A 26,612-nucleotide genomic window follows, 5' to 3' on the forward strand; every position below is an offset into this window, starting at 1 on the left:
CGGGGGTGTTGGTGTTTGGGGATAGGAGAGTGGGGTGCAAACTGGACATACACACGTGGGGAAGCTCTCAATTCCACAACAAATGGTTCCGCCGACGATGATCTTATCATTAGAAGCCTACGACTGATTGTTCATTTCCACCCTTAATGATCGCGATCTCTTTAACACACTCCAATAGTTGGGAGCATAGCATGCCATATGTATATCCATAAGTACAAGTTGTGGTTCATCGTCTTCACGTCGCTTTGTCGTCAACCGCGTCCCACATATCGGCATCTAAGGTAGGTTGCACAGGACCAGCTGTGCTGCTACGGCTAAGCAAAGGTCGCCCATTCACCTCTTGCATCTCTTGGCCCGGACCTTGTGTCTCGCTGAAAGAGGGTACCTGATAGTCAAAGACGTTCACATTCTGCGTCGATTGCTGCTGCTCTGGGTTCGGTGATGGCTGCCATAGGGTGTTAGTGCTGTCCATGTGTACCTGTTTGAACGGTTACCCACAAGAGTACCAGATGACTGATGTTGCGTGTCCGGTGGATTGTGTGCCACCTCCGCGTCCTGGAGCTCTGACTCGAATGTTTCGTTGTCCCTCGCTACAAATTTCTGAACCATTGTCAATTACGAGTATCACCATGATTTGGGGCGCTTTCTTACCTGCAGCTGAACAGGAGCGGTTTCTTCCTGCAATTTAATTGCATTGGTGTTGGCATAGACAAGCAGAACCTGGGTTGACTCTTCGCGGGCAGCGCGAAGCACCTCGGCCTCATCAACCCTGCGCGCGGTGTAACCGATGATGTCCGTTTGGTCAGAGTCACATTTAACCCGGCCCTGCGACTCGGCTTTGCGAATGGCTGCATCTTCCGTTGAGAAACTGAAGCGCCACCACTGATACTCTTCCGTCGTTGGGGGCTCATTATTTGGTGGCACGCGCTGGTCACGACGTTTGAGGACGTAGGTCACATGAGGCTCAGTGCAAACACCTCGCAGAGTGTATCTATGATGTGGCTCTGCATCAGGTGTAGCCTCCGTAAGGAATTTGGAGTAGTCTCGCAGACTGTCTTTGATTCTTTGTTTTTTGTCCTCCAAGCCTGCACATCATGATCAGCAGCAATACGAGACATGGAAGACAATGTGCTTTACCTCTTAGCTGCTTCTCTATCCTGGCCGAAACCGCCCTCAATTCCTTTGCTACGTTTTCGATGTCCATGTCACTTGGTGCTGAATCAGCAACCTTGGAAGTTATGACGGAGGCAGCCTTTTCGAGAACATCCCTGGAGGTCATTCCTGTCTGGGCAGTTAAGTTGGACTGTGAGCAGCGCTTGATGGCCTTGTCTAACTTGTCAATCTTCTCGTAAGCTTGAAGTCGCCGTGTACGGAAATCGCGGGCGACCTCTCTGCTGTTCGCCATGTACCGGTCGGCATAAAATACAGGGGGGACGGCCACATCAATGGGCTTCTGTGAGCTTTCCAGCTTCATGACAAGTACTTCAGCAAGAGTTTCAAGCCAAACTTCTTCGAGCGGCTGGTCTGGTCTGTCGCACCAAAAGGCACGATCAAGAACATCATAGAGTGTTTGACCAGGATCGTGCTCAACCAGGGGTTCAAGTAAGTGAAACTCCTTCTGTTCCATCATGTCTTCTGCTGGCCCATTGTAGCCGGTTGTGGAGAATATTGTCCCCAGCTGGTTTCCTGGATCCGCGCGGACCGCCGCTTCTTGCCATGCTTCCAAAAACCTAGAAACAGCACTATCGCGGTCGTGCTGGGAAATACATTGTAGACTTGCCAGAGCATCAGGACTGCCAAAAGCACGCGTTGTAGTATCCAAGAATGCCACGAGCCTCTGAGCCTCGTAGATAATATCGTCCCAATCAGTATCACCTTCATGGGCTTCAGACATAGTCACTATTTTGGGAAGATTGATTTGCTGTCCATTCCACCATTGAGCATCGTGGCCGTAGTTGGGGAGAGCGCGATTGCGCAGCAGAAGGGCCTCCCTTGCGAGGGGAATCGAGTGAAGTATCGTCACCAATCCACCCAGATGCGTGCTCTCCTGAGACGCGCGAATGAACGCCGGTTCATCTTCTCGTCTTTTACGATCAGTGGGGTCAGGACTGATGATAATCTCGTGAGCGCTGGAGTTGAATAGCGTCATTGCCCATGCGCCTTCGTCGTAATGATCACGGGTCGCTCGGCTGAAGCTTGTATTTCCTGCCCTTGTGACACCTGTCTCCTGCTGCCCGAGATTCTGACTCAGAGACATGGCGACTGCTTGTTGAAGCTCACGTTCTTCCTGCTCGGCCAGAGTTAACCCTTTGCCATTGTCGGCTAACGAGCCAAGTCAGCTCGACGCGCAAGTAGCAGCTTATGCATTTTCCAACCAAGAAACTCTCACCGGTGTTGTTCTGTGTTGCCGCAGGATCACTGGATGATCTGAGGTTGGATGTAGAGGGTGGTCGGGATGGAGGAAGACGGGATGGAGGCCCAGCAGAAGGGCTATACGGTGAGTCGACATGCTCAATCTGGAAGGCTTGAAAGACAGGAACATCAGTACACACGAGTCCAACCTCAGAAAGAGAGGCGCACATACCAGACATATCGGGCTCATTTTGATACTGATTCGCCTATATCGTATTGAGTTCCGCAGTCAGTTCGTGTTTCTCAGTGTCCAGGCGCAAGTCCGGTTTATCACCTGCGTCAGAGGGCCGGTCGGGTCTTCGAAATAGGCGTTGATCGCTTGATTTGAGTTGAGGTTATTAGCCTGTACAGAGACTTCGGTCAGCTATGACAGTAATGCCAGAGAGTCTGGATACAAACTTTCAAGAAGCTTATAGCTTGTTCGCGCGACGAGCTGGTAAAGTTCACGAAGTTCGCGATCTCCTCCTCTCTCGGTTCGGCCGCCATGCCGGGTCGGGCTCCCTGCCTGCTGACGACGGTGTGAATCCAGGTGCAAGACTGCTAGGTAAGTTGAAGTTTGATGCCCTGAAGGCAAGGGATCAGGATTGAGGCCTAGCTTGAGCCGGTCGGAAGAGGTGTAAGGCTTGTTTGTGGTGGAACGAGCGGCCGTTCCAGACGGAGGGGAGAGGAGTTCATTCAGGCGTCCCTCGGAGCTTCCCCCACTGAAGTTACCTCGCCGTACTGTATGTACACTTGACAGCAACGGCGCAGCGCCTTGGCAAGCTTCGGGCTGGCTCATTCCACCGTGTATTTTTGACATTTACACCATACATTATTGAAGGCGTAGTTACTTTTGTTCTGTAGGTGATAGCATGAATCTGAATCGCTTGTCTGCTCCTCAGCTGGTGTTGTGTTTAATAAAGTTGTCAAGAAAAGGCAATATGGAGATATATTTCTGGATCGTTGCTATGTTCGTCTGATCTAACATTACGGATATAGTTAAGTGGCTGCAGTGGTGCGAGTCTCACTCCTGGAGTCAAGTAGAATGATTATTTTTTTTCAGGTCGAGTCGCACATAGAAAATACCTTGCTTCTCCATATATTGAACGGATTGATTGGGTGGCATCCATGGACATACATGAATAGTAGGTAGATAAGAATGGCGGAAGATTCACTCCATGGAGAAACTTGTCTTGCGGAAATACTTACCATACCGAACCCATCTGTTCAACTGCATTGTTACCGACCGAATACCTACCTTACGTATCTTCAGTAATCATCTTTCATCTCATTACCCCTCCTCTCTCTGACTTGTCTCATATTCTAGACTGAGGACGGTCACATTCTTGCTGATCACCGTTGGACTTGACCTAATACTAATAGCTATCACTCATGCCAACTGCCCACCACGGTGACGCAGGGATTATTCCGAGATAGCTTTGAGTCTGGCTCTTCCGCCCCCCTCCTTCCGCCCCGCTGAGGAAGAGCCAACTGGTGAACAGCTCCTCCGTACCGTCGCTGCTATTCTTAATCTCTTGTCGCCCGCCCAACCAACCCATCCCAACTCCACTCGAGCCAAATTGTGGGGGAGTCCAACCCGTCGACCTTCGCCATCCTACCAGTCCTTATTGGCTTCTGCAAAACTTACCCAAGAAGAACCCGTTCCCCTTCGTAACAGAAATTCGGAAATCTACCCTTTTTCGCTTTCTCCGCTCCAAAATCCATCACGTCACGTTGTCCTTCGATCCCACCTCCCCCGAACTCGCCGAACCGACGTCGGCTTTGATCTCCCACACCCAACCCCCCCCTCCCCAAAGGGTCACAATGGCTGCCGCCTTTGACGACGAAGACCTCTCCGTTTCCCTTCCTCCTTTCGAAGCCGATCGCCCTCGTGACCGTCGTCCCAGTGCATCCAATCCTCCTCCCAATTCCAACTTCCCTGCCATGGCGATGCCTCCGCCATCCCGCCCGATCGGCAAAGGCGGAGACGCTGCGATGCAGTCTCCGGCCACCACCAGAGACATGCAGCGCCTTGATCAGTATCATACGGTGAAGATACTGGGAGAGGGCTCATTCGGCAAGGTGAAGCTAGCCATTCACCAGCCGAGTGGTCGGCAGGTCGCCCTCAAGATCATGCCCCGTCGTAAATTGTTGTCTCGAGACATGGTCGGTCGTGTCGAACGTGAGATTCAATATTTGCAATTGTTACGACACCCTCATATTATTAAGCTGTAAGGAGCTCCGCACATCTCTCCAGGATTGAGACAATCGCGATGAGAAGCTAATGGAAATCTCGCCCCGAAAGATATACCGTCATTGCTACCAAGACCGATATTGTTATGGTCTTGGAATATGCCGAGCGAGAATTGTTCGATTATTTGGTGAAGCGGGGCCGGTGCAACGACGCCGAAGCTCGCAAGTTCTTCCAACAGATCATATGTGCAGTAGAGTACTGTCATCGTCATAAGATCGTCCACCGTGATCTGAAGCCGGAGAATCTGCTCATTGACCGGGAGAAGAACGTCAAGATTGCTGATTTCGGCCTGAGCAACATTATGACAGATGGGAACTTCCTTAAAACTAGCTGTGGTAGCCCTAATTATGCAGCCCCCGAGGTTATCTCGGGAAAGCTCTACGCAGGACCAGAGGTCGATGTATGGAGCTGCGGCGTCATTCTTTATGTGCTATTAGTGGGACGGCTTCCTTTCGACGACGACTATATCCCAGCTCTTTTTAAGAAGATAGCAGCAGGAAACTTTCATATGCCTGCGTACATATCCTCCGGAGCTGCTCGTTTGATCCGGTCGATGTTGCAAGTTCATCCGGTTCATCGGATAACCATTCCAGAAATTCGCCAGGATCCTTGGTTTTTACAAGAACTACCGAAGTATCTGCAGCCCCCTCCGGAGGAATTCGTCGCTACCGGTGTGGACCCAAATAAGGCCATGGATCCACGCAAACTTGCACCGGGAAAACCCCTGTCCGTGCAGCACAAGATCCATCAGGTCGCCATTCAAAAACTGGAGCGGAGCATGGGATATACGCGCGAGGACATTGAAGACGCTTTAAAGAACCCTGAACCGAGCGCCATCAAAGATGCTTTTTTCATCATCATGGAGAACGAGATGATGCAGACGAACTGTAAGTTAGGTCAATCTTGCTTGCCACGGACCAATTGACTAGTACGCTGACGTTCACCCACAGCGCCAACAGACGACAACCTGATGGGTCCTTCCGTCGCCCCTTCACCACCCCCCGATCGAGTTCCTCAATCTTCAGCCACGGCTGGCCGATCGACTGTTCCGCTGAGCCCAGGATCCCCGTTAGCCGCCCCTACGAGACCGCGAAGTGGTTCACAGCGTCAACCGTCCCAACTGTCTCAGCAGAGTAATGCCGATGATCTCGATGCGCCGCGAGTTAGCCATGTTCGAATTCTGCCGACCAGTGTGCCGTTTGTACATGACCAACTCATGGAACAGCGGGAACGTGAGCAGAGAGAACGAGCCGCGGAGCGTTCATCTGAGGAACAGGCGCATGGTGGTCTAGATGCCGAGGATGACTTGAATCGGAATGGTCAAGCCGGGCGCTCGCAGGAGGAGCAGGAGGCGACTGCAAGGGCCTTGAAACCCCATTCCCGCAGCATCGTGGACCTCGAAAAACTGCGCCTCCAGCCCCCTGAAGGTCGCAGTACCCCGCACCAGCCCAAACGGTCGCGAAAGTGGCAGTTTGGCATTCGCTCTCGTAACCAACCTTATGAAGCAATGCTCTATCTATACAAAGCCATCTCAGCCCAGGGAGGAATTTGGGAAATAGCACCTACTGGAGCAGGTAAGTTTATGAGTGCCTATTATGAGCCTCAGAGCTAACAGGCAGCTTCTCAGATGGCTTGCAAATAGGCGAACAGGACCCGGACCAGCCTATGCCTCTTCAAAGCAAATACCCAGACCTACCGTCAGATTACTACATCCCAAAGGACCCCTGGTTCATTAGAGCGCGTCTCCTGAAGGAGGGAGTTAAGGCGCCGGGGCAGACTGCCAGTGTGCATAGCAGCCGAAGCGACCTGAACCTGGAAGACCTGCGGCGCCGGTTCAATTTCTCCACCGGACCATTCTCGGCTGATGACAAGGGCCTCACCCCAGAGCACGCGAGTATCTCGAATCCTTCTTCGGCGACCCAGGCTCACACAATCTCGCGCATCTCGTACGGAGTCTGGGTGTTCGTTGACATCCAGCTGTACCAGCTGGAAGAAAACAATTACATGGTCGACTTCAAGTGTGATGGATACCAAAATGTGATACGTGGTGGAGGTGACAGCGAATGGCACCCTATTAGTAAACGGTTCCGGAACAAGGAGAAAGAAGTGACGAGCCCTTACCCATTCCTTGACGTGGCCTCGGACTTGGTGGCTCAGCTAGCGACTGCTAGTTAATTAATGCAGCAGCTGGTATTTCGAAGGCGTTAAAAGGGCTTTCTGGAGCATTCCATGGGTGGCATTTGGCGTTATTTTCACTGTGTTTATTCAGCTTGATGTTGAAAGCTTTCTTTTGCATGAAACCTATATGATCTACGAGCGTTGCATGGGAATCGTTGTTCATCTTCATATATCCTCTTGGCCCGCGTGCGGATACCGAAACAAACTGATACTTAACAACCCAGGACTGCCGCGGCTCTCAGAAGGCAGTGCGAAGCAGGGGAACTTGATGAATCGAGACGGATCAGGGCTATTTTGGCACGGCACGGGTAGGTTGGGCGGCAGCTGCCTCTACCTGACTGCTGTTTCACCCTCACCCTCCTCTCGCCACATCCATGACCAAAACAACTACCCCAAGGTGGCCAGGTGACAGAGGGAGTCCCTTGGCGAGTGACTGCGTGCAGCAAGAGAGGAACCAAGCTGGAAGAAGCACCAACGTTTGGCCAAGGCAGTTCAGCGGAGACTCGAGGATTCCCACAGAAACTCAGGCCAACCGGCCAACGTGGAGACAGAGGCGTTATGCTTTCACTCAGGCAGGCAGAACACCAAGGAATCAAGGCCAACGGGGAATTTCATGTATATAGAAACACCGCAGTCACCCTAGTTGGCCGTCTGCGACGCGGGAAGAGCCTCGCGAAGACGACTTAATTCGGGAATAAGGCTTAATCAATCAATTTATGGAGCAGAGCATCCCGAAGCACCCGCCCTCAAAGCTGCCATCTGACAACTAAGGGCCCTTGCAGGGAGTATCAAGATGAAAACTCCTTCGTCACGAAGCTAATTAGTCGTTGGGAAGCCGCTTGGCCTAGGAAACAAGCTGGTTGGCTGCATGGTATGTATATGGAGCGAGGCCGTGTCATCAGTTGCTTGCTGGTCATAGTGACTGCGACCACGCGGCCCATATGGATGCCAGAAGCGAGAATGAATCCATCATTCATTGATCTATTTATAAAGTAGAAATTGACAGGTGTAAAGCAACAAGGGAGGACCGACTAGAGTTCGGCAGGCGTCGGGACGAGGTCTCCACCTCCACCGGGCTTATTTACTTGCCTCCGCATCTGCTCTTGCCTTCTACTTTCCTTCACCTCCGCACTCCCGGTAATGAAGACCACTTAGGGATCTCTAATCATTCATCCTCTTAATGGATCGTGAAAAGAGATTCAAGTGTCGCAAATGCAATAGAGCATATACAAAGCTTGAACATTTGACGGTAACCATACCTTCTCGTTCTAAACAACTAAATTTGACAATCTATAGAGACATGAGAGAACCCGCAAGTGCAGTGTGCCCTCGGCGATGGAGTCGATGCTAACACGATTCTAGACTCAAATACCAGACCCTTTCAGTGCGAAGAGTGTGGAAGAAGCTTCGGGCGAGGCGACGTCCTTGGACGACACAAGAGACTTCATGCTCGTTCACGAGACAAGGCTAGCCAGCCCAAAGACAACCAAGGCGATGAAGCTCTCCAGACATGCTCCGATGCCTCAACACAGAACGTCCTCACCATGCCACCGTTCGAACCCCCCTTCTCAGAAGATCAACACACTACACTGGACTCCAATATATTAGACTGGTTCATTCCTGACTTCTGGGGTTCCTCGTCCCTCCCTGTACTCGAGACTTTAGACTCAATTCAGTCACAATCGCTCCATGGGACAGGACTTTTGCCTCTCGACGAATCAATAGCCGGGCATGAAACTGGGGCTGGTAAAGCGGCCATGCAACAAAGCTATCGACTGATCGAGGATCTCTCCAAGCGGCTGAATGCCGAATTGCACAACTCGGGTATCACATCCAGCTTCCTAGACGCCTGCCTCCAGGAATTCTTCGATCGCATCTCTCCCTGTTTCCCAGTCATTCACAGGCCTACCTTCGTACCCCGTGAGACCATTCCTCCGCTTCTTCTCAACATGGTAGCCCTGGGTTCTCTATTCGTATGCCTACCTGACTCAGCACACAAGGGCGAAATGCTATGGCGTCTCGGCCACTCCACCGTGGCTACCTCCTGGCAAACGCTCATCACCCATCGGGGACCGCGCGACGCATGCGACGGGGTGCAACTCGTTCTTACCGCGCTGTTGGGTCAACTCTTTGCTCTGCTCTCTAGCAATGAAAGCATTCGAACCACCGCCTTTGTCTGGCACGGGCTCGGCTTTTACTGGGCTCGTACGTGCGGGATGTACGCTGTCGCCGAGCTCCAAACCCCGCCTACGATGCCTTGCCCTCCGCAAGAACTACAAGCGCACTGGCACCGCTGGACGACTGTTGAGACCCAGAAACGGGCCATCCTAGGCCATTACATTCTGGACGGATTGATCTCTCAGACATCCGGCGCCCCAGCCTCCGCCCGCCACCTCATCAACTCTTTGCGCACGGCCGGCTCTGACGTCGTCTTCCAAGCCCAGACAGCAAACGACTGGCTCGACCAACTACAGCAACCGGAGTCATTCCTCCATGATATGCCTTTTGGCGAGGTCTACTTCTCAATCTTTGCCTCGACGTACCCATCTCATCCTCTCAATCTGTCCGACTTTTCGATCTTTGTAATCCTCGAAGGCTTTCAGAGCTTAGTGTCTGATCTCCATGAAATTGGGAAAGGCAAGCCGGCAATTGGGACGATTACCGAGCGCCAGATCCTTCAAGCGCTCTTGAACATCTACGAGGTTCATCTCCGTCACCGTTTGGGGTCGTTGTCCTCACCATCCAACCTATCATCATCCTGCCTCCCGCCACATAAACCAGGGGACTCATTCCAACTCCTCATCAGGTGGCATACCGTCTGTCTCGAGCTTGCACTACCCACAGCTAGTTTCTATAGATCCCTCTGCCAAAGTCACTCTCACCTTCCTCGTACGATAGGAGACCACCAGTCCAAAGCCGCAGCTAGCACCAGTACCAACTTCACAGTCCGAGGAACAGCAAAACCCATGACAGATCCACCACCCTCAGACCATCAAAACCACCACCAGCAACAACCACCACCATTAGTCCCCGTCACCAGAACTTCCCCACCCCTCCGCGCCCTCCTCAACGCCCTAACCATAACGCGCCTCCTCAATCGCCTTCCCTTCCACCAAGCCCACAGCCCGCACATCCCCGCCGCCATCTTCGCCACCGCAGTCACGATAGCAGGATGGTATCTCTCCCGCAAAAAGGAGAAGATATTCGTCATCGCGGACGCGCAAGATTTCCTGGATGGGTGGAACTGGGCTGAGGTATTGGGGGTTCGTCCATCTGGGCCAGAGGAAGGTGACGCTGATGGACGTGGGGGTGGCTGTACGGAAAGAGCCGCAGCGGCAGAGGAGGAGATGGAGCATCGTTTCCTTTGTGATGCTGACGGCTCAGGTGTAGCGGTGCATCTGCTTCAGGAATTAAACTCCTTGGTGATCTGCTTGGAAACGGTTGTGGCGCGGTGGCAAATCAGCGGGGTGATGGCGGAGATGGTGAGAGGGTTGATGGGGCTGTGCTCTGACTTTAGGGGATTGTAGCTACGGTAGTGGATATACTACACTTACTAGGCGTAGACACAAGTGTAGGAATGGGTGTTATTCGTGCAGTGAATGTAGAGTTATATCAAGCCCCAAATACATTTTATACATAAACAGCATTCGTCAATCTACATGCTGCTTTAGCGAAGATCATACAGCACTGTCAATCATAATTATCATTTCACTCTCAATCAAGACAGTACAGTACATCCAAGAAAAGAAAATCCTATTTACCCATTACAAGCAACCCACCCATCGAGACTCCACAGAATCGAACGGAACCCGATCGAATCAAAAATACCTCCCCGTGCGTTTCCTAACCCAGGGTCCCGCGAAATACAACGGCAACCCCAGCGCCAGCACGGCCCACTCAATCCCCGCAAACTCGTAGAACATCCGCGCCAACCCCTGGCGCGTCATCCAGTCGACGGAGCCCTTACTCAGCCCGAACGCGACGATGTTCTTGCTCACGTTGACCACCACGAGGGCCTCGCCGCTGGCGTGCGGGTACGAGTCGACCACGTACGACAGCATGACCGAGGGGACGAGCGTGAGGCCCGCGGCGGCCATGGCGGAGCCCAGCGCCGGCAGCGCGTAGTGCATCTGGTGGGCGGCCGTGTACCCGAAGACGACGAGGCCGACGGGCGCGATGCAGAAGGGCACGACCAGCGCCGGCAGCCGGTGCTCGGGCTTGTGGACGTTGCGGTTCCGGCGGCGCAGGAATTGCGACAGGGCGTCGGTGAGTGGGCCCGCGAGCGGCGCGACGACTATGATCCCGATGAAGCTGCCCAGTGTCCAGAGGCCTAGGGCGCCTGAGGTGAAGAGGTAGGGCGGGGCGCTGAAGATTGAGGAGGAGAGGGTGGAGATTGAGACCACTCTTTTCTTGAGGTTAGTGGGTGGGCGGAGAGGATGTGAAGAAAGGGAAGGGAAAGGGAAACTCACGCCCCGAGTACAACGCCATACATCATTGAAGCCAGCAGCACCCCCGGCAGTAGCAGCATGGGGATCGGGAGCCAGGCCGCGTACCCCAGGAATCGGACCACGCCTTTCTTCTTCGCCTCACTTGAGATGCCGACCCGGAAGAGACCCTTCCAGTAGTCCGTGTAGGAGAATTGTTGAGCTTGGTTTTGCGAAGGCGGGAGACTCTCGATGTGGCTGTGGGCGGCATCGCTCTTTTCGGGAAACTCACCTCCGTCTTGCTCCTCTTCGAACTCGGGCTCGTACGTCGTCTCCGGAAGGAAGAAGAAGGTCGTGACCAGGTTGACGGCCGCCACGATCAGGCACACGATGAAGAACCACCGCCAGCCGCGTGCGGCAACCAGGTAGCCCGCAATCACGGGTCCGACCTGGGATCCGGCGGAGAGGAACAGGGCGTACGTGGCCATTGCGCTTGAGTAGTTGCGCTCGTAGAACATGTCTGTTCTGGTCAGCAATTTGATGATACAAGCTGCGAAGCTGAGACAGAGAGAGCATACCGGCTAGAATACTGGGACCCAACGATTCAATCGAACCATAGCCTTCGACCGATGTTAGTGTCTGTGTGGAACGAATGAGCAGCGCACTGCATGTTATACAACCCACCAAAACTGGCAAACACCCTAGCGCCCATCAAACTGTTGTAATCCTTCGCCACGACCGTCCAAATGATCCCCGCCACGAACATCGTCATGGAGATAAGGACTATGGGCCGCTTGCCAAACGCCAACGCCAACGGCATCCAGAAGAGATTGGCGAGGCCCATGCTGAGGACGGACCATGAGATCAGGTCGGCGAGCTTCTGATAGCTGACTTGCAAATCCATGGCCAGTGACTCGAAACCCGTTGCTATGCCGGACTTTCTCGATGTCAGATTCTCCCCTCAGTGATGCAACAAATGAGAACAATGAATATCTCACTGAGTACATGTTCCCCATAAACACAAAAACATTGATTGTCAAGAGAGCTGCATATCGGACCCGACGGGGGTATAGCTACAAGAAGAGGAGCATGTCAGTGTCAATTGCCCTGCCACCTCGCCAGACCCCATCCAGGTCACCAACCTTCGGATCGGGTTTCGTTGTCATGGTGGTATATGTGTGCATTCACTCGCGCCGTACTTGACGAACTGTTTGTGTCAGAGCCCAGGACTTGAGAACCCAGACAGAAGAGCAAGGGTGGAAAGGGACATATCGAGACACTTATACCCCATGTAGCGTACCCCATGGGGAAAACCCGCACCAAGCCCCAGCTAGGTCCCTAGCCCTCGGCTGTCAGTAGGAGCCCTGGATTATTGCCCAGGTGGTATCCTTGAGTCTCCCGATGTGATTCGTGCACGGGATGTGGTGCTCGGCTTAACCGACCAGGTCGGCTCCACATTGCGTCTTCGAGGATGAATCCAGATAGGATTATCGAATCTCGCACAGGACTCGACCAATGGCGAGTGCAGGCCATGGTGGTCCATGCTCCCTATCGCTATGCCTTCTGCCTATTGAGGGGGTGGTTCATGTATGTCTATCAACGGTGTTGATTGGCGTCCTGATAGTCAATACCGTGGGATTATAGGCTCGCTCGTAGCTTGGACCTTTCTGATGGCGGGGTCTCATATAGCTTGTATGCAGCAGAGTCTCCTAGCGGTGTCTGATCTTGGTCATTGTGACAGTTGGTGATCGGGGAGGGGGCGAAGATAGGAAGTACCTTGAACGCCAGAGGACGTGCGTCACACAAAACACGTGGGCAGATCGTCGCCAAGCCTGTGTGAACGAGATCTGGATATTGTCAAGCCTCAAGCTCATTCAGATGATTAGCTTTGCCTTCCTCGTATCAGGACCAAACTTGTCTGGATTTCTCGCGTTGGCCATGACGCGAAGTCATGCTCGCCCACTCATTCTTCGGAGCGAGGTGTAGTGATGCTTGAGTGGCAAGCATGACCAGCGGCAGGCGGAGTCTTCTCTAAGACGGCTCTAGCTTAACCATCTCACGTTCGAGCCTTCCTCCCATTGAGCAGCTGGAGTAAAAAGCACTGCAACATGCGTGGCAACGGCAATGCAAGCGAGGTGGAGAACATCCATGAATTCTGGGGTAAAGTGGGGAGAGCAAATACGAACTGTCAGAGTCATGCGGGGATGGAATTCCCAAGTCCAAGTACCAACAGAAAGGAGAATCCGGGGGAATGATCGATGCACCTCGGATATAAGCCCCGGATAACCCGACCCCCGGCAAAGCCGAGCAACCACCTTACTTTACGCCCGTAGATGGAAACCACCAATCCGGTAATTGGAAGCTGTGTTGCGCCCATGCCTCGGATTTAAAACCTCTGCAGTAACCCTTGACCTTCATTTTTTTCTCCCTTCCTCAGCCACTTCCCATAGTTTAATATTTAGTACCTGACAATGGGTATAATCAACAGTCTCATCAGCGGTACCCCCGACCCTTCAAAAATGGTAAGCAGGCCCGGAACCCCGAGTCGACAAACGCTCCCATCGATTCTCATGATCCAACTCGCATGAACTGACAACGGGACATTGACCCACCACAAGGCCTCCTCAGACTCGCAACTCAACATCATCATCGTCGGCGCCGGCCTCAGCGGCCTCGCCACGGCCATCTCGTGCGCAATGGCCGGCCACACCGTCACCGTCCTCGAACAAGCGCAAGAACTTGCCGAGGTCGGCGCCGGGCTCCAGATCACCCCCAACGCCTCCCGGCTCTTCAAACACTGGCAGCTGCCCGCCAATATTTGGACGGAGGCCGCCGAGCCAACGTCGCTGACGGTGCACCGGTACACGGGGGAGACGCTGGCGCACGAGGCGGACTTCGACCGCAACATCCGCGCCAAGTACGGCGCGCCGTTCATCGACCTGCACCGCGTGGACCTGCAGCAGGCGCTGTACGCGCGGGCGCGGGCGCTGGGGGTGACCTTCCACCTAGACGAGAGGGTCGACGCGATCGACTTCGAGACGACGACCATCACCACCCTGAAGGGGCGGCGGGTGAGCGGCGACCTGATCGTCGCAGCGGACGGGCTGTGGTCGCGATGCCGCGAGAACTTTTATGGAAGGAAGGACGAGCCGCTGCCCACGGGCGACCTGGCGTATCGCATCGTGCTGACGGCCGAGCAGCTCGCGGACGACCCCGAGCTGCGCGCCTGGGTCGAGAACCCCACCGTGCACTTCTGGGTCGGGCCGGGGGCCCACGCGGTGGCGTACTCGTTGCGCGGGGGCTCGATGTTCAATATTGTGCTGCTGGTGCCGGATACGCTGCCGCCGGGGGTGTCGAGGCAGGCCGGGTCGGTGGAGGAGATGCGCGGGTTGTTCGTGGGGTGGGATCCGGTGTATGTTCCCCCCCCATCTGTGGAATTGAGTAGTAGCCCACTGACTGGAGGAAAACAGACTAACCAAGTTCCTGACTTACGTGAATGGCGTCGACAAGTGGCGCCTCATGCATCGTACGCCAATCCCTTTGTTTGTCCATCGAGAATATGCACTAACCTTGACTGCAGACGCAGAAATGGACTCCTGGATCAACGACAAATCAAACCTAGTTTTCATGTACGATATGATCCAGTCCTTGTCTTTCTAACTTAAATGCTGCAAGGTACTGACCGGAATCACCAGCGGCGACGCCTGCCACCCCATGCTCCCCTACCTGGCACAGGGCGCCAATTCCTCCCTCGAGGACGGCGCCGTCCTCGGCGGCCTCCTTGGCCATCTGAAGCAGAAATCCGACCTCCCACAGATTCTGAGACTCTACGAGAAGCTCCGTAAATCCCGCGGGGAGGCTATTGTCCGGGAAACGTTCAAGCAGGTGTGTTTCCCCCACACTCATCACTTTTTTCCATCATTAGATCAATCCCACCACTAACCAAGGAGTCAGAGAAACGACTTCCACATGCCCAACGGCCCCGAACAAGAGAAGCGCGACCAAATCTTCCTGTCTCAGTTAGGCCAGGAACTCAAAGGGGCGTTCCCGAGTCGATGGTTCGTTCCACCTGTTCTTGGGCCTACAAGGAGTATAACTAACCACTGGCAATGCAAATGAACAGGACCTGTCCCGAAGTCCAACCGTGGTTGTACGGCTACGACGCCATCAAGGAGGTCGAGAACGTTGTGGCGGAGAATCCGGGGCTGTTCAGTGGGCAGGTCACGGCGAACTTGTAGAATGCTACTTTCTTTTGATTCTTTGTTGTCCGAATTCTTGAAGCGGGATCTTTGTACAGTCCTTTTGCAATATAGTATACATTTCTTCTTGTCTTCACGGCTGATGAGGTCAATTCCAAGACCTTAGTCAATCTCTCCTCTGTGTATGCAGTGATCTAATTTTTGGGAGCTGAGTCGCTCAAGGGGGAATACGCAGTGTTGCAGGGGGATCGCATTTCTTCATATTGGAGAGAGACCCAAGGGGTGATGAAGAGTGACTATCTACTGTAGTAAACTATCTTTAGAACAAGCACCTCAAGCTCGCAAGTCATATCCCAACTTAGTCTTCAAGCTTGCTTCGCCCCTTACATCCTGCATGACAAGCGACAGCATTTCTCTTCCTCCGTAGTACACCCCACCCCTCGTTACAATGAACTCAATTGGAAACGTCACATTGATTCGTGATACAGAGGTTTTCGTTGTTCTGATAGAAAGGTTCCACCACATAGAGTAATTAGTTGCAACGAGGTCCATCACAACGTGGGGCAACTGCAATCCATCAACCAGCGCAGAAACCCCAGCCTACCGAAGCATCAAAAGATAATCCCCACGGAGACACACTTCCGCCAGACGACACATTCCAGAGCCCAAATACCCACCCTCAGAACTAGATATACGGTAGGTAGTAGCTAACGCATTCCAGTGCCTGAGCCTTTTACCTTTTCCAGATACAGTGCAATCATCTCGTTACCTTTCCAGCTTTACTCCAACCATCCCTTCCCCTTCCCCTTCCCCAGACCCTATCTTATACTCCTCCAGTAACCTCCGAGTCAGAACGAAGCGTATATAAACCCACCTCTCACCCCACTAGACTAACCCCATCCCATCTCCACCATTCAAATACTCATCAGTCCCTAACACAACACACCATCTTTACCATCTCACATACCATACCCCCAGCCAACCCACCAAAACCATCACCATGAAATTCCTCTCCTCAATCCTCCTCCTCAGCGGTCTCGCAGCAGCAGCAGCAGCAGCAGCAGCAGCAACAGCCCCATCCAACGCCCATCCCACCACGCTCGTCGAGAAGCCCGCCACCGCGGCCAGTGCTTCTGGCGCTGGCGGCGCTGCCGCCGGTGGGAGCACGTATAACCACGTCGCGGTAAGGGAACAGCCCAGCCCAGCCTGCTTATCTCTTCCCCAAGAACAACAGATCCGGTTTCTCAGGGCCGTTACTTATAAATCAACAATGGACTTACTGAATCGTGATGATGGTGAGCGATAGACCCCCAACGAGGGCCAGAAGCCCGTCACCGATGGTGGGGATCACGGTGCTACGACGGTCGCTACCAGCGGCAAGGCTAATGCCAATGCCAATGCCAATGCCAATGGCAATGGCAATGCCAGCGCCAATAGCAAGGGCGATAGCAACGCGGGCAGCAGCAGCAACAGCAACGCGAGCAGCGCCAAGGGCAACAGTAACAACAAGGGCAACGGCAACGCCAATAGCAACACAGGCAGCAACGCCCACAACGCCGCCGCGTCCTCGCATCAATAGAAGATCGCCGGGCATTGGATGAAAAGTCCAGGATCTCGTGATGGCGCTTATGAAGGAGGTGGTCGATGAGGGTGTTACGGAGATGATGCAGGAGGGGTTGGATTAGACCAGCAAGAAGATGGAGGATGGTGGGTGGTGGTTACGAGTCATGGATTGTTGTTTTGTTGTTCGATGGATCGATTGTAGGGGAATTAGCGCAGCTGATTTACTAATATTATTAACACTAAGTGAGGGAAGCTTTGTTTCGGGTGGAGAGGTTGCAAGGTTATTTGCTAATGATCATCGTACATGTAAACATTGCATTGCTCCGCTCCTCTGGAACATCGCGACCCCTGATATGAAATGGACGAGGACCTCCCATATGGATATAATATAGGTGACAAACACCCGGCCTCAGTTATCGCCCAGCCCGTTCACCCGTCATTAAGAAATCAATTATCCAGCATCGGCAGCCCGCCCAGATCGTCAAATAGCCTCGCTATGCCTTCGAAGGAGCAATCCGGGAACCCGAAGCCGTAGGCCCATTCCTATACCCAACAGCTATTAGCATGTATCCATGAAAAAAAAAAAGCATCAGGGCGGTTCCAGGTACAAGGCTGAGAGATTAGGGGAAAAACTCACCGGAATGTCAAAACCAGTCCCACTGGGACTCGTATCCGCATACTCTCCGCCACTCCCACCGCCCCCACTCTCACCACCACCACCGCTGCCACCGCCATCGTGACTACTCGTCGAAGATGCCAGACTCTGCTGATTGAGCTGGTGCTGATGAAGGTGCTGCTGGTGCAGATGTGACAGCGACGAAGTGGACGATGGCAATGACCGGAATTCCCGGAGATAGTGTTTGATAATCTCGACGGACTTGCGGGCGACGATGGATTCGTCCATCGCCTCAAGGATCTCGACGCCCATCTCCACGGACCGCTGGAGCGGGACGGTCTCCGGGCAAGGGCCCAGTTTGGACATGGGAAGAAGGAGAGTGGAAGTCGCGAACATGACATACGTTGTGTTGTACCACCTATTACGCGGGGCATTAGCGTCAAAGCTCCGGCGTGGAGAAAGGCCAGAAGAAGGGTGAAAAGAACGTACCAACACCGGAAGAATTCATGGATGCGGTAAATATCGTAGATCACCTCAATGGTTTTCATGGCTGCATCGAGGCACTTGGCGATAGTCTGTTCAAGTTCCATGGGCGGGTGGCGGAGTTTGCGGGTGAAGTGGCTCAGGAAGGGGCGGAACAAAAGCATTTTGACATTGAAATAGCCTTGTATGGTTTAAAACAATCAGCCACGTATATGACCCTACCGTCTCTCGACGCACCCCCATGTTGTTGCGGTAGACTTACGAATACCCAGGACTAATCGTTGTCGACGCGCCCACTTAGGGTCTCTCAAGGCACCCCCGGTTGCCCGTTCCATCATGTCGGGCTTGAGCCGGTCCGGTAAGCGCGCCATCCAGCGGTCGAGCTCAGTCTCAATCTGGAGAGCTAAGTGTAGCTTCTCTTGTAATGTGATCCGTGAGTGGTATATCTGCACGGAAACTCGGCGAATGATCTGCGCGAAGTCGACCATCCAAGGAATGATGGCATATTCAGAGTCGTCTCTTTCCGGTAGAGCTCGATTGTGGTATTCGTCCATGCCTAAGGTGTCTGGACGACCGACTGAGAAGCTCATCTCACTGGATGCGATTAGTGACCTACCTGGCAGAATTGACGGTAGAACTTACATTTCCAAGGAAAAGAGGCCCCTAGAAACATTAGATCTAGCAACATATCATAAGGCTACAAGACTTACCACCAAGTCTTCGAGATCCATCCAGCGCGATGATCGTCTGTGCTCCGCACCTCCCGATTGAAGCCAGCAGCCAGGCACGTACGCACGGCGAGCCCCAGATACATGTAGGCCACTAACATAAAACATGAGTAATTTCCTCGCAGCGGAAAGAAACAACCAACTCACTATTCGGGTTCAGTTCATTCTGACAAATTTTCGCCTATCCAAGTCAGCTGCGCGCAAAGACCTAAACCCGTCAACGAAAGCTCACCATAAGATACAGACACTGCACTGTGTCCAGCGTATTCGAGAAATGCAGATAATTCAGATACATCTGGGCCTCGCCAAACAGTTTCCGGCTCCACTCGAACCTCGTCAACCCACCGAGCCTCTCCTCATCCCACACCCTCACCAAGGCTCCAAAGGAAAGAACACTCAAATACAGAGCCACAAAGCTGGGTTCCGGCTGCGCATTCCGGTTGAACCACAGATTATGCGCTCGCTGCAAGAAGTCCTCCTTATCGATGAGCGGGTGGATGAAATGGATATTCTCAAAGTAGCCGTTGATGAACGCGTGGGCCTGCTCGAAGTAATAGTTCTGCTCCTGCATAACCACCGGCTGTGCCGGGCCCGCCGTACACGAGGGTGAGAAGCTTGGGTTGTGCAGCGTCGACACGATCGAGTACCCAGCGGCGGGCTTTTCAGCACGGGGATGCTGCTGATGCTGTTGCTGCTGCTGCTGCTGCTGCCGCTGCTGCTCCTCGAGGCGTCGCTGTGGCTCCCGCGCCTTCTGCAGGTGTCCGAGCAGGGCCGCCGACGAGGTGCTACCGTGGAACTCGATGCCATTGGTGTGGTGATTCAGTTCGCTGATTTCATCCCCGACCGAGTCCCCGGCCTCGTCATGATGATCGTAGAGGGCCGGCGCTTCTTCCCGCGGAGTGGAGTCGTTGCGGGGCAGGGAGATGGGAGTCGCATCGATAGCAGCTTGGGGGACCACCGGTTGTTGGGCTGCTCCGGGACTTGTGAAGGTCGTGGGAATCACTCTCTGCGGTGGCTGCGAGGTGATTTCCGACTCAGCCAAGCGTAGCTTGGTTGTGAGCTCGTCCACCTTTCGTTCTAGATCTGCGACATAGCTGATCCGCCCTTTAACAATGCAATCTACTACAAACTGTGGCAAATGGGACTCTCCTTACCTGGCAGACCGACTACTTTCCCTCTGTCGGTAATTCCCTTGATACACGCAGGTGAGGTCACTTTCTGCGACGAGATCAGATATCGATATCTCTCAGGTGACTTAGAACGACAACATACTCTTACAGTGAGAGCAAGGATATTGTTCATCGCACTTGTACTTCTTAGATCTACACCTCTCGCAGGCCTGGGCTGCGCGGGGTCGCTTTGCCCGGGGCAGAGGGAGATTCTCATCCCCGGCAGCCGGTGGTGCGGGAGATGGGCGAGCCTCAGGTTGCATCATCCATCTAGGTTGCGCACGGCATTGGGGGCTGACGGAGAGCGAGAAAATCAACGTGGAGGAAATGAAGTTGTGGTGATCAGATAGTGTCCGTTAAAAATCAAGGGTAAGCAGGGGAGATATGCAAAGGCAAGTAAGTGTGCGCAGAGTTGGCAGTGAATGAAGTGTGACGCGGATGATTTGATTAGTTAGTGGCGGATTGTTGGTTGAAGTGGAATCTGGCCAAAAACTCAGAAATGCGCCGGCTTTTCCGGCCATCACGTGGCCCCTTCGCCCCCGCGGGGTCCCCGCATCGCTCGGTTTTAATCTACCGACACGTGCCGCTTGATTTAGGCCAAAGAAAGAGTTATTGTAAGGATTTCATATATCTTAGTGGTAGTTCACATGATTATGTACAGCAAATGATCTAATCCGAAAAACGCCAAGTCCAATGCAGCATGCGGAAAGTTGAGTGCGTACGCGTCTCATCCGCCCCACTACAGAACACACAGGCGTTCTCACAGTGTAATTTCCATGTTCAGGTCAGCCACCACCGACTTGACGTCCGCCGCGTCCCATTCGCGCACCTCGTCTGGTAGCACCGCGCCTTCATATTTTTGGCCGACCCGGTGGATCAATGTCTCGATACCGTCGCCATCCGTGAACGACCAGACACGCACGAAGCGACTGGCAAACTTCAACGCGAATGCCTGTCCAGCAGGAATCACGGCCGTCTCCCCTTCGCGGAACTCGGTGTCGGACTGCCCCTCGAGGCTGACGATCAGCGTGCCCTCCTGCACGCACAGACAGTGATCCACCGATTTGAAGGTCATGTACTTGGACAAAATGGTATCACCGTAGACTTTCGAGGATTCGATACTGGAGATAGCACAGACCCCGCTGCTCTGAGCGGTGGTGACGAACGGCCGGGACATCACCCCGCCAAACATCCATTTCGGCCCCGTGTTGGCCCGAAGGAAGTAGCCCTGGGGGCTTTCAGGCAGGACCTCCTCATCCTTCGTCCATTCTCCGAGCTCCGGAGGCTGGTAGTGGGGCTGGAATACCACGTCGAATTGTTCCTTCGCAGCCATCACCTTCGGGATCAGGATGGACTTGAGATCGCGGTCGTCGTGCTCCGGCACCAGCACTCCGTCGTAGCGCTCGGAAACATATCGGAAGAAGTCGACCCAGTCGCCGGGTGTGACCACTCCGTAGGTCTCGGTGTGTGGACCCATCATCTCTGGGTTATGAATCACGGTCTAGAACATATGAGTCAGTTGCGGATCGTAGATAGGAGAATGTTTTGAGAAGCCAAGGCGGCCTGCCGTGCAACGTACAGGAGGCACATAAGCGAAGTCTCCGGGCCCCATGATGCGGCACTTGTCGCCATTCCATAGCTTCAGGAACCCCTTGGTCACCAAGAAGACATCATGTGCATGGTTATGGTAGTGGAATCCAGGTGCATCCGAGAGAACAGCGCCACTCTGGAAGACCGACATCAAGCCATTGGTTTGCAGCGACGAGGCCAGAATGCGAAAGGAGCCCTTGCTGCCGGGAATGGTGATGCGCTCGCCTTCCAGCTGGGGAATTGCATAAGGAACCCTTCCCTTGGGGGGCTCATTGGTCCAGGATAGGGACATGATAATTCGTATGCGCGTGGATGGAACAGGAGTGGGAGAGGGTCGGCCTGTGGAAAAGCTCAATGAAAGAAAGGGCGTGGCGAGAGAGGTGTAAAAAAAGTTTTGTTGAGGGGTGACTGAAAGTTTCGCCGTGGGTGCCTCAGATATAAGGACGGCGGAGGGCGCGTCATCGGGAAGACTGTGGGGGCATTTGGGGCAAGTTTTCTCCATTCCCCCATACTACGAACTTTGAGCTACCCCTCGGATTTTCCGTGCAACTTGGGATGACCGGCTTTTCCGGTCGCTCTCCTCCTTCCCCGCAGTCAGATGACCTGAGAGAGTGCCCCTCCGGGGTATGATTGTCCCGCAAATCTTACGAGTTGGTAGAGCGAGTGCCGAGGTTGGTGTTGCGGGCAAGCCGGACGGAATATCTCGCAATTTGCTCTGCTCACTTCATTCAAGCCACGCCAACACAAGCTGTTCCGCATGAACAATCAAGATTCGTACTTTGCATCGAGTTCTCAATCGCGCAATATCATTGAAGCCTCCATCTGCATGCAAACAGTGAACACGAGACAGCTCAAGCAAAGAATGCGAAAAGCGTGGAGCAGAGCCCACAGAGTGAAGAGAATATAGGTGAAAAACGCCCCATGAAAAATCACAGGCTTTCCGCCGGGTATATATCACTGGGTTTGTGACTCCATATCCCAAAAGGAAAAAGCTAATGGAAATAAGCCCGAAAAAATGGCGAAAGAACCAAGTGCAACATGAAGACCTCAGCGCACAAAGAGAAGCGAAGACAAAAAGGGCAGCCAGCACCCCAGAATTTCAGCATCCTTTTTCTTTCGGCAGTTTGATCATAGGCCACGGGGCGTATTTGTTTTGGTTTCGATCCTCCCTCCTCCTGGGCCATCATCTCCATCTCCGAAGCGCCTCCAGGATCTGATCTGCCTAGCATCGTTTTGCGATGATACGGAGGTAGACGAGCTTCGGCTCAGGGACGCTGGGCTGGCAGGAGTAGATGACCCTGGGGTGGTCATCGACACTGTAGTGGCGCCGGTAGCGCTTCGAGATGCGGACACAGCAGCTGCTGGGTTACAATGAGTGCAGACGTATAGAACGAACCCATGGCCACTGCAGCTGTTGCAGATTGAACCTCTGTCGGCTGCGTTAGTGGCGACGACAAAAAAGAAAAGCTTGTTTCGCTGGCGGAAAAACCGACCGTGGTGCATTCCCTGCGCAGCTGCGGCAGGTCCTCACTGTCTGTCCACCGATGCACGAGTTGTGATCGGGGTCAAGGGGATGGATTGAGCCTGCCGAGTGAGACATCGTTTCTCTGACCGACAGCAATAAGATACAACGAGCTCGAAATCAGAGGATGAGCAGTTAGAAGTCAAGGAGGATTGCCCACGGCTTAGAACACGTGCGAAGGTGTTGTGGTCAACCGAGACACTCGGTACAATGTTGTTTCAGATCTCGAAGTCGGATTTTCTTACTGAGGGGAAGCTTGATTTATCTGTCTTCCGTTAGGCATGGAACAATTCGAAACCAACTGGGGAAGAGATGCGAGAGAAAAAGCAAAAATGCCAGTCTGCAGTCAAGCCAGGCTGCTCCCTGCCCGGTGCGAATGGCAACCTCTCTATAGATGGAAATCGTAAGACCTACTCGGCCATAAATTGTGCGACCAGCTTGCGAGTCAAGGGATCTCGTATCGGCAGCACCGAATCAACTTCCAGTAATCGCTTCCGAAGTAAATTGCCAGCGTGAGCCTCCGGTCACATCTAGCGATATTCTTTTTCGGAGAGCCGCTCCAATGACATGAACGGTCAGTGCGGCCTGGTTCCAGGATCACAAAGCGTCCGCATACGCAGTCCCCAGAGACTAGCCTAGAGGGGCCAGTCGATGCCTATAAGACACGCGAGTATGCTTTTCTTCCGGTGATTCATGAAGACGACGGCCGAATGGGAGCCTTGTAGATGCCTTGGACCCGTGGGGCCGGACCCAGTACATGATCGTTGCGGCGGCCATTGATAACCGGCCCAGCTGCCTACATGTGAGGCTTGCTCGTGCGTATCAGAGAATGCTGATCGCTTCGTCTATCTTGGTACGGTATGGAGGGGGAGGGGGAGACGGATCGAACCGACAAAGAGAAGCAAATGAAATTAGGAGAAGTGATAAAGCGTGCATAGTGCGGTTAAATCAGAAAGAGGAAAAAGAAAACATGGGGTGGTGGAGGTGGTGGATATTGGTGGGTGTGATAGAGACCAAATAGGACAAATAGCCGGGAACAAGACAAGAAGCATGGCAGCCACGGAGAGTTGTGCTACTTCACTGGCTCAGAATAATGAGCAATATTGGGAAGCATAACTACCCGCTTGCCCGCTTTTGATTTGAGATAGACAGAATAAAAGATAAAAAAAGATAAAGGCGGGCTTACAGTGAACTTGGAAACGGATAGGTGCAGCCCGTCTGACTGGGGCGCCATCTCATCAGTAACAGTCATTGGAGTTCAAGATGACACAAGAAAGCGATTGTAGGGGGATTCTAGCCGAGTAACTTAGCAGTGACACCGGATTACTAACCTCTGAGAACCCTGAGTGAACTCAAGGCGGCTTTTCTCCCCTCTTGGAACGGGTCCGAGGGTGTCGTACGCATGGAGCTTGCATATTCGCTAAAAGGCAAGCCAATCATTGCAGACCACTTCAATCGGCCCCCGGGTAGACTGGACACTCAAGGCCAAATCCCGTTACATGTGAGAGCTACACATTCTTCTCTCCAATGCGAAGGCTTGCTGCTTGCTGCTCGCTGCCTTAGATAATTAGTGTATGCCCACACAAGTGACCAAACAACGGATGCGGCGTTAACGGGGCGGCCATCACTCCTGCACCCCAATAGCAATCTCCGTTCACGAGAGGAAAGAATCACAATGAAGCTACACATCTATGGAAATCATGGCACAGTGGTCTTCATCGCACAAAATACAACAGCAACCCCGCAGTAGAGTTTGAGCCGCAGAGAGTTTGGCCAAGGCAATAGTTCTCTAATATAGCCGGGGTACTCGACTCGTGGCGGAGATAAATGGAACGGCATAGGGTAATGTGGCCATCAGATGATCTGATAGTACTGTACCTAGTAGGTCGCGACACGGTGGTATCTCATGTCGGGAGGTTAATTCCCTGGGCCTGCAAGTATCCGATCGCATAATGAGGCCTGGAGACTCAATCGCGAAATAACCGCTGCAATCGCTGCTCTTCTCATTAGTCAGTGCCCAAGGCACTTTTTTTCCTTACCTCCAGGCGAACTAATCCTCTTTTTCCACAAATCGTCGACCAATGACGTGTTAATTCAGCCTGGCTGGGGAGATTGCGTGTCTGCGGATTGGTCACATGTTCTGTAGCATCCTTGATCATGATATGAAACAGGACCATGTTGAGAAAAGAACGGTATGACGCAGCAAGTGACGAGCTTGTTAGATCCATGTTGTTTTAGGTCAATCTGTTCTTCCGAAGAAGGGAATCGATGAGGACGCTGGAACAACAAGTGACTTGGAGGAAGCATGGGCCAAGGGTGCGAAGAGGGAGCGCCAAAGCGCCGTAGAAATATTCACATCGGGACGATAAATTGACAGCGGTTGTCATCGATCCAGCACCGCCCATGTGGGGACCATAAGCTCAATGCTACGTAGATTTTTCATTCGAAGCGGTCCATAGGAAGAAAAGAATGTGGCTTGCATACTAGACAGCAAGCAGGGATGGTAATAGGCTTGTCTAGTAGGGAATAAATGGTCAGCGGCATGCAAGTACCCGACAGGAATCACGCGCTGGTCTTGAATCTGACTCGAACCAGGGGATCATTCATCATAGCCATTGTTATCCAGGCTGAGTCAAGGCAAGACAGTCAGTTGTAATATTTGGATGTTGCTTCATCGAAGAGGAAGCGGAAGTAGGCCAGGGAAGTGAAGCAGAATCCAGCTGACCTCGAAAGTGCTGCGGGAGTTGACGATGTTGCTGGGCCGAGAGTTGCACAAAGCGAGATTCAGCCGCTCCAGTCGGAGGAAGAAACAAATGCGCAATCAGCTGACTGTGGCCCAAGTGTTCCGACAAGCCGGACGCTAGACAACCACCCATGTCTGCAATTCCGTGCGAAGGTGATATCAAGGTCAAATAAGGGCAGCAGTGCGAGCACAAGGCAACTTGATGATCTCTCGTCTCTCAGGCTAGGAGTGAGGCATGTTTCAGCCATAATCTACATGTCTATCCAATCCATCTGGGACCAAGGGAGGAAGCCAGATCTTGGGCAAGGGGTATACGTTGCTTCTTTTATTGAGGGTATTCAGGGGCCTCATGGCTCACTGCTAGGCACCTGGCTTCGAAGAAGCACCTCGGGAGCTAGCCGTACTTGGTGGGCTCCCCAGGTTGATAGAGCTTGAATTGGATTGAATCGACGGAATTTAGTTGGCTTGACCTCGAGAGAGTCACACAGAATAGCCATCCATCATGACAAAAGAAGACTGGCTTGAATTATCTGCCGAAGCACTAGTTACATTCGGCTCACGGTAAATAGGTAGTTATGACTGTAACCTGGCGTTAATCAGTTGAAAAGCAAAGCAAAGAACAAAAAAAGAGTATGGCTCCGAGCAACAAGAAGTTCAGCCGAAAACAAGCTAGGATGACCGGATAATTCAGTATTAGTTCGAGAATGCCGACAACGCCAACACACTATAATTCGTAAACGTTAAGGAAATCA

At 53.1% G+C, this 26,612-nt stretch overlaps 7 protein-coding genes across 7 annotated transcripts; 4 read left to right on the top strand and 3 right to left on the bottom strand.

Moving 5' to 3' along the window:
• Positions 1–57: 57 nt before the first annotated feature.
• Positions 58–3,108, bottom strand: ASPACDRAFT_127440 (uncharacterized protein). Its single transcript, XM_020197023.1, has 8 exons — positions 2,812–3,108; positions 2,687–2,755; positions 2,585–2,618; positions 2,390–2,524; positions 1,138–2,322; positions 652–1,085; positions 499–600; positions 58–445 (listed from the first exon to the last, which is right to left on the bottom strand). Exons 1-8 carry the CDS (start codon positions 2,896–2,898, stop codon positions 236–238), a joined length of 2,256 nt encoding a protein of 751 aa, XP_020051678.1. The 5' UTR covers positions 2,899–3,108; the 3' UTR covers positions 58–235.
• Positions 3,109–4,215: 1,107 nt separating this feature from the next.
• On the top strand, positions 4,216–6,820 carry ASPACDRAFT_36555 (uncharacterized protein; the record flags this gene model as incomplete). Its single annotated transcript, XM_020200218.1, has 4 exons — positions 4,216–4,622; positions 4,697–5,532; positions 5,596–6,219; positions 6,273–6,820. The coding sequence occupies 4 exons, from the start codon at positions 4,216–4,218 to the stop codon at positions 6,818–6,820; spliced, it is 2,415 nt and encodes an 804-aa protein (XP_020051679.1).
• Positions 6,821–8,118: 1,298 nt separating this feature from the next.
• On the top strand, positions 8,119–10,506 carry ASPACDRAFT_127445 (uncharacterized protein). Its single transcript, XM_020197024.1, has one exon. It carries the CDS (start codon positions 8,368–8,370, stop codon positions 10,348–10,350), a length of 1,983 nt encoding a protein of 660 aa, XP_020051680.1. The 5' UTR covers positions 8,119–8,367; the 3' UTR covers positions 10,351–10,506.
• Positions 10,507–10,641: 135 nt separating this feature from the next.
• On the bottom strand, positions 10,642–12,413 carry ASPACDRAFT_55359 (putative MFS transporter; the record flags this gene model as incomplete). Its single annotated transcript, XM_020202983.1, has 6 exons — positions 10,642–11,227; positions 11,293–11,767; positions 11,826–11,867; positions 11,932–12,184; positions 12,246–12,320; positions 12,390–12,413. 6 exons carry the CDS (start codon positions 12,411–12,413, stop codon positions 10,642–10,644), a joined length of 1,455 nt encoding a protein of 484 aa, XP_020051681.1.
• Positions 12,414–13,718: 1,305 nt separating this feature from the next.
• On the top strand, positions 13,719–15,485 carry ASPACDRAFT_64608 (putative monooxygenase; the record flags this gene model as incomplete). The annotated part of the gene is made up of 7 exons (XM_020204011.1): positions 13,719–13,769; positions 13,866–14,659; positions 14,718–14,773; positions 14,828–14,876; positions 14,943–15,132; positions 15,202–15,305; positions 15,371–15,485. The coding sequence occupies 7 exons, from the start codon at positions 13,719–13,721 to the stop codon at positions 15,483–15,485; spliced, it is 1,359 nt and encodes a 452-aa protein (XP_020051682.1).
• Positions 15,486–16,446: 961 nt separating this feature from the next.
• On the top strand, positions 16,447–17,025 carry ASPACDRAFT_48091 (uncharacterized protein; the record flags this gene model as incomplete). Its single annotated transcript, XM_020202059.1, has 2 exons — positions 16,447–16,629; positions 16,753–17,025. 2 exons carry the CDS (start codon positions 16,447–16,449, stop codon positions 17,023–17,025), a joined length of 456 nt encoding a protein of 151 aa, XP_020051683.1.
• Positions 17,026–17,456: 431 nt separating this feature from the next.
• On the bottom strand, positions 17,457–21,887 carry ASPACDRAFT_36495 (uncharacterized protein; the record flags this gene model as incomplete). Its single annotated transcript, XM_020200212.1, has 12 exons — positions 17,457–17,552; positions 17,647–17,770; positions 17,828–18,043; positions 18,115–18,289; positions 18,377–18,702; positions 18,751–18,771; positions 18,819–18,930; positions 18,984–19,017; positions 19,069–19,955; positions 20,109–20,275; positions 20,770–21,506; positions 21,585–21,887. The coding sequence occupies 12 exons, from the start codon at positions 21,885–21,887 to the stop codon at positions 17,457–17,459; spliced, it is 3,198 nt and encodes a 1,065-aa protein (XP_020051684.1).
• Positions 21,888–26,612: the final 4,725 nt, after the last annotated feature.

The sequence above is a fragment of the Aspergillus aculeatus genome, assembly GCF_001890905.1.
Source record: "Aspergillus aculeatus ATCC 16872 unplaced genomic scaffold ASPACscaffold_21, whole genome shotgun sequence".
NCBI lineage: Eukaryota > Fungi > Ascomycota > Eurotiomycetes > Eurotiales > Aspergillaceae > Aspergillus > Aspergillus aculeatus.

What these genes read in the sequence shown, in the direction of transcription:
- ASPACDRAFT_127440 (XM_020197023.1), bottom strand. Translation starts at nt 2,898, where the DNA reads ATGGCGGCCGAACCGAGAGAGGAGGAGATCGCGAACTTCGTGAACTTT. An exon ending in AAGCTATAAGCTTCTTGAAA is followed by an intron (nt 2,756 to 2,811) that starts GTTTGTATCCAG and finishes GTCTCTGTACAG; the next exon opens with GCTAATAACCTCAACTCAAA. An exon ending in AAATGAGCCCGATATGTCTG is followed by an intron (nt 2,525 to 2,584) that starts GTATGTGCGCCT and finishes CTGTCTTTCAAG; the next exon opens with CCTTCCAGATTGAGCATGTC.
- ASPACDRAFT_127445 (XM_020197024.1), top strand. Translation starts at nt 8,368, where the DNA reads ATGCCACCGTTCGAACCCCCCTTCTCAGAAGATCAACACACTACACTG.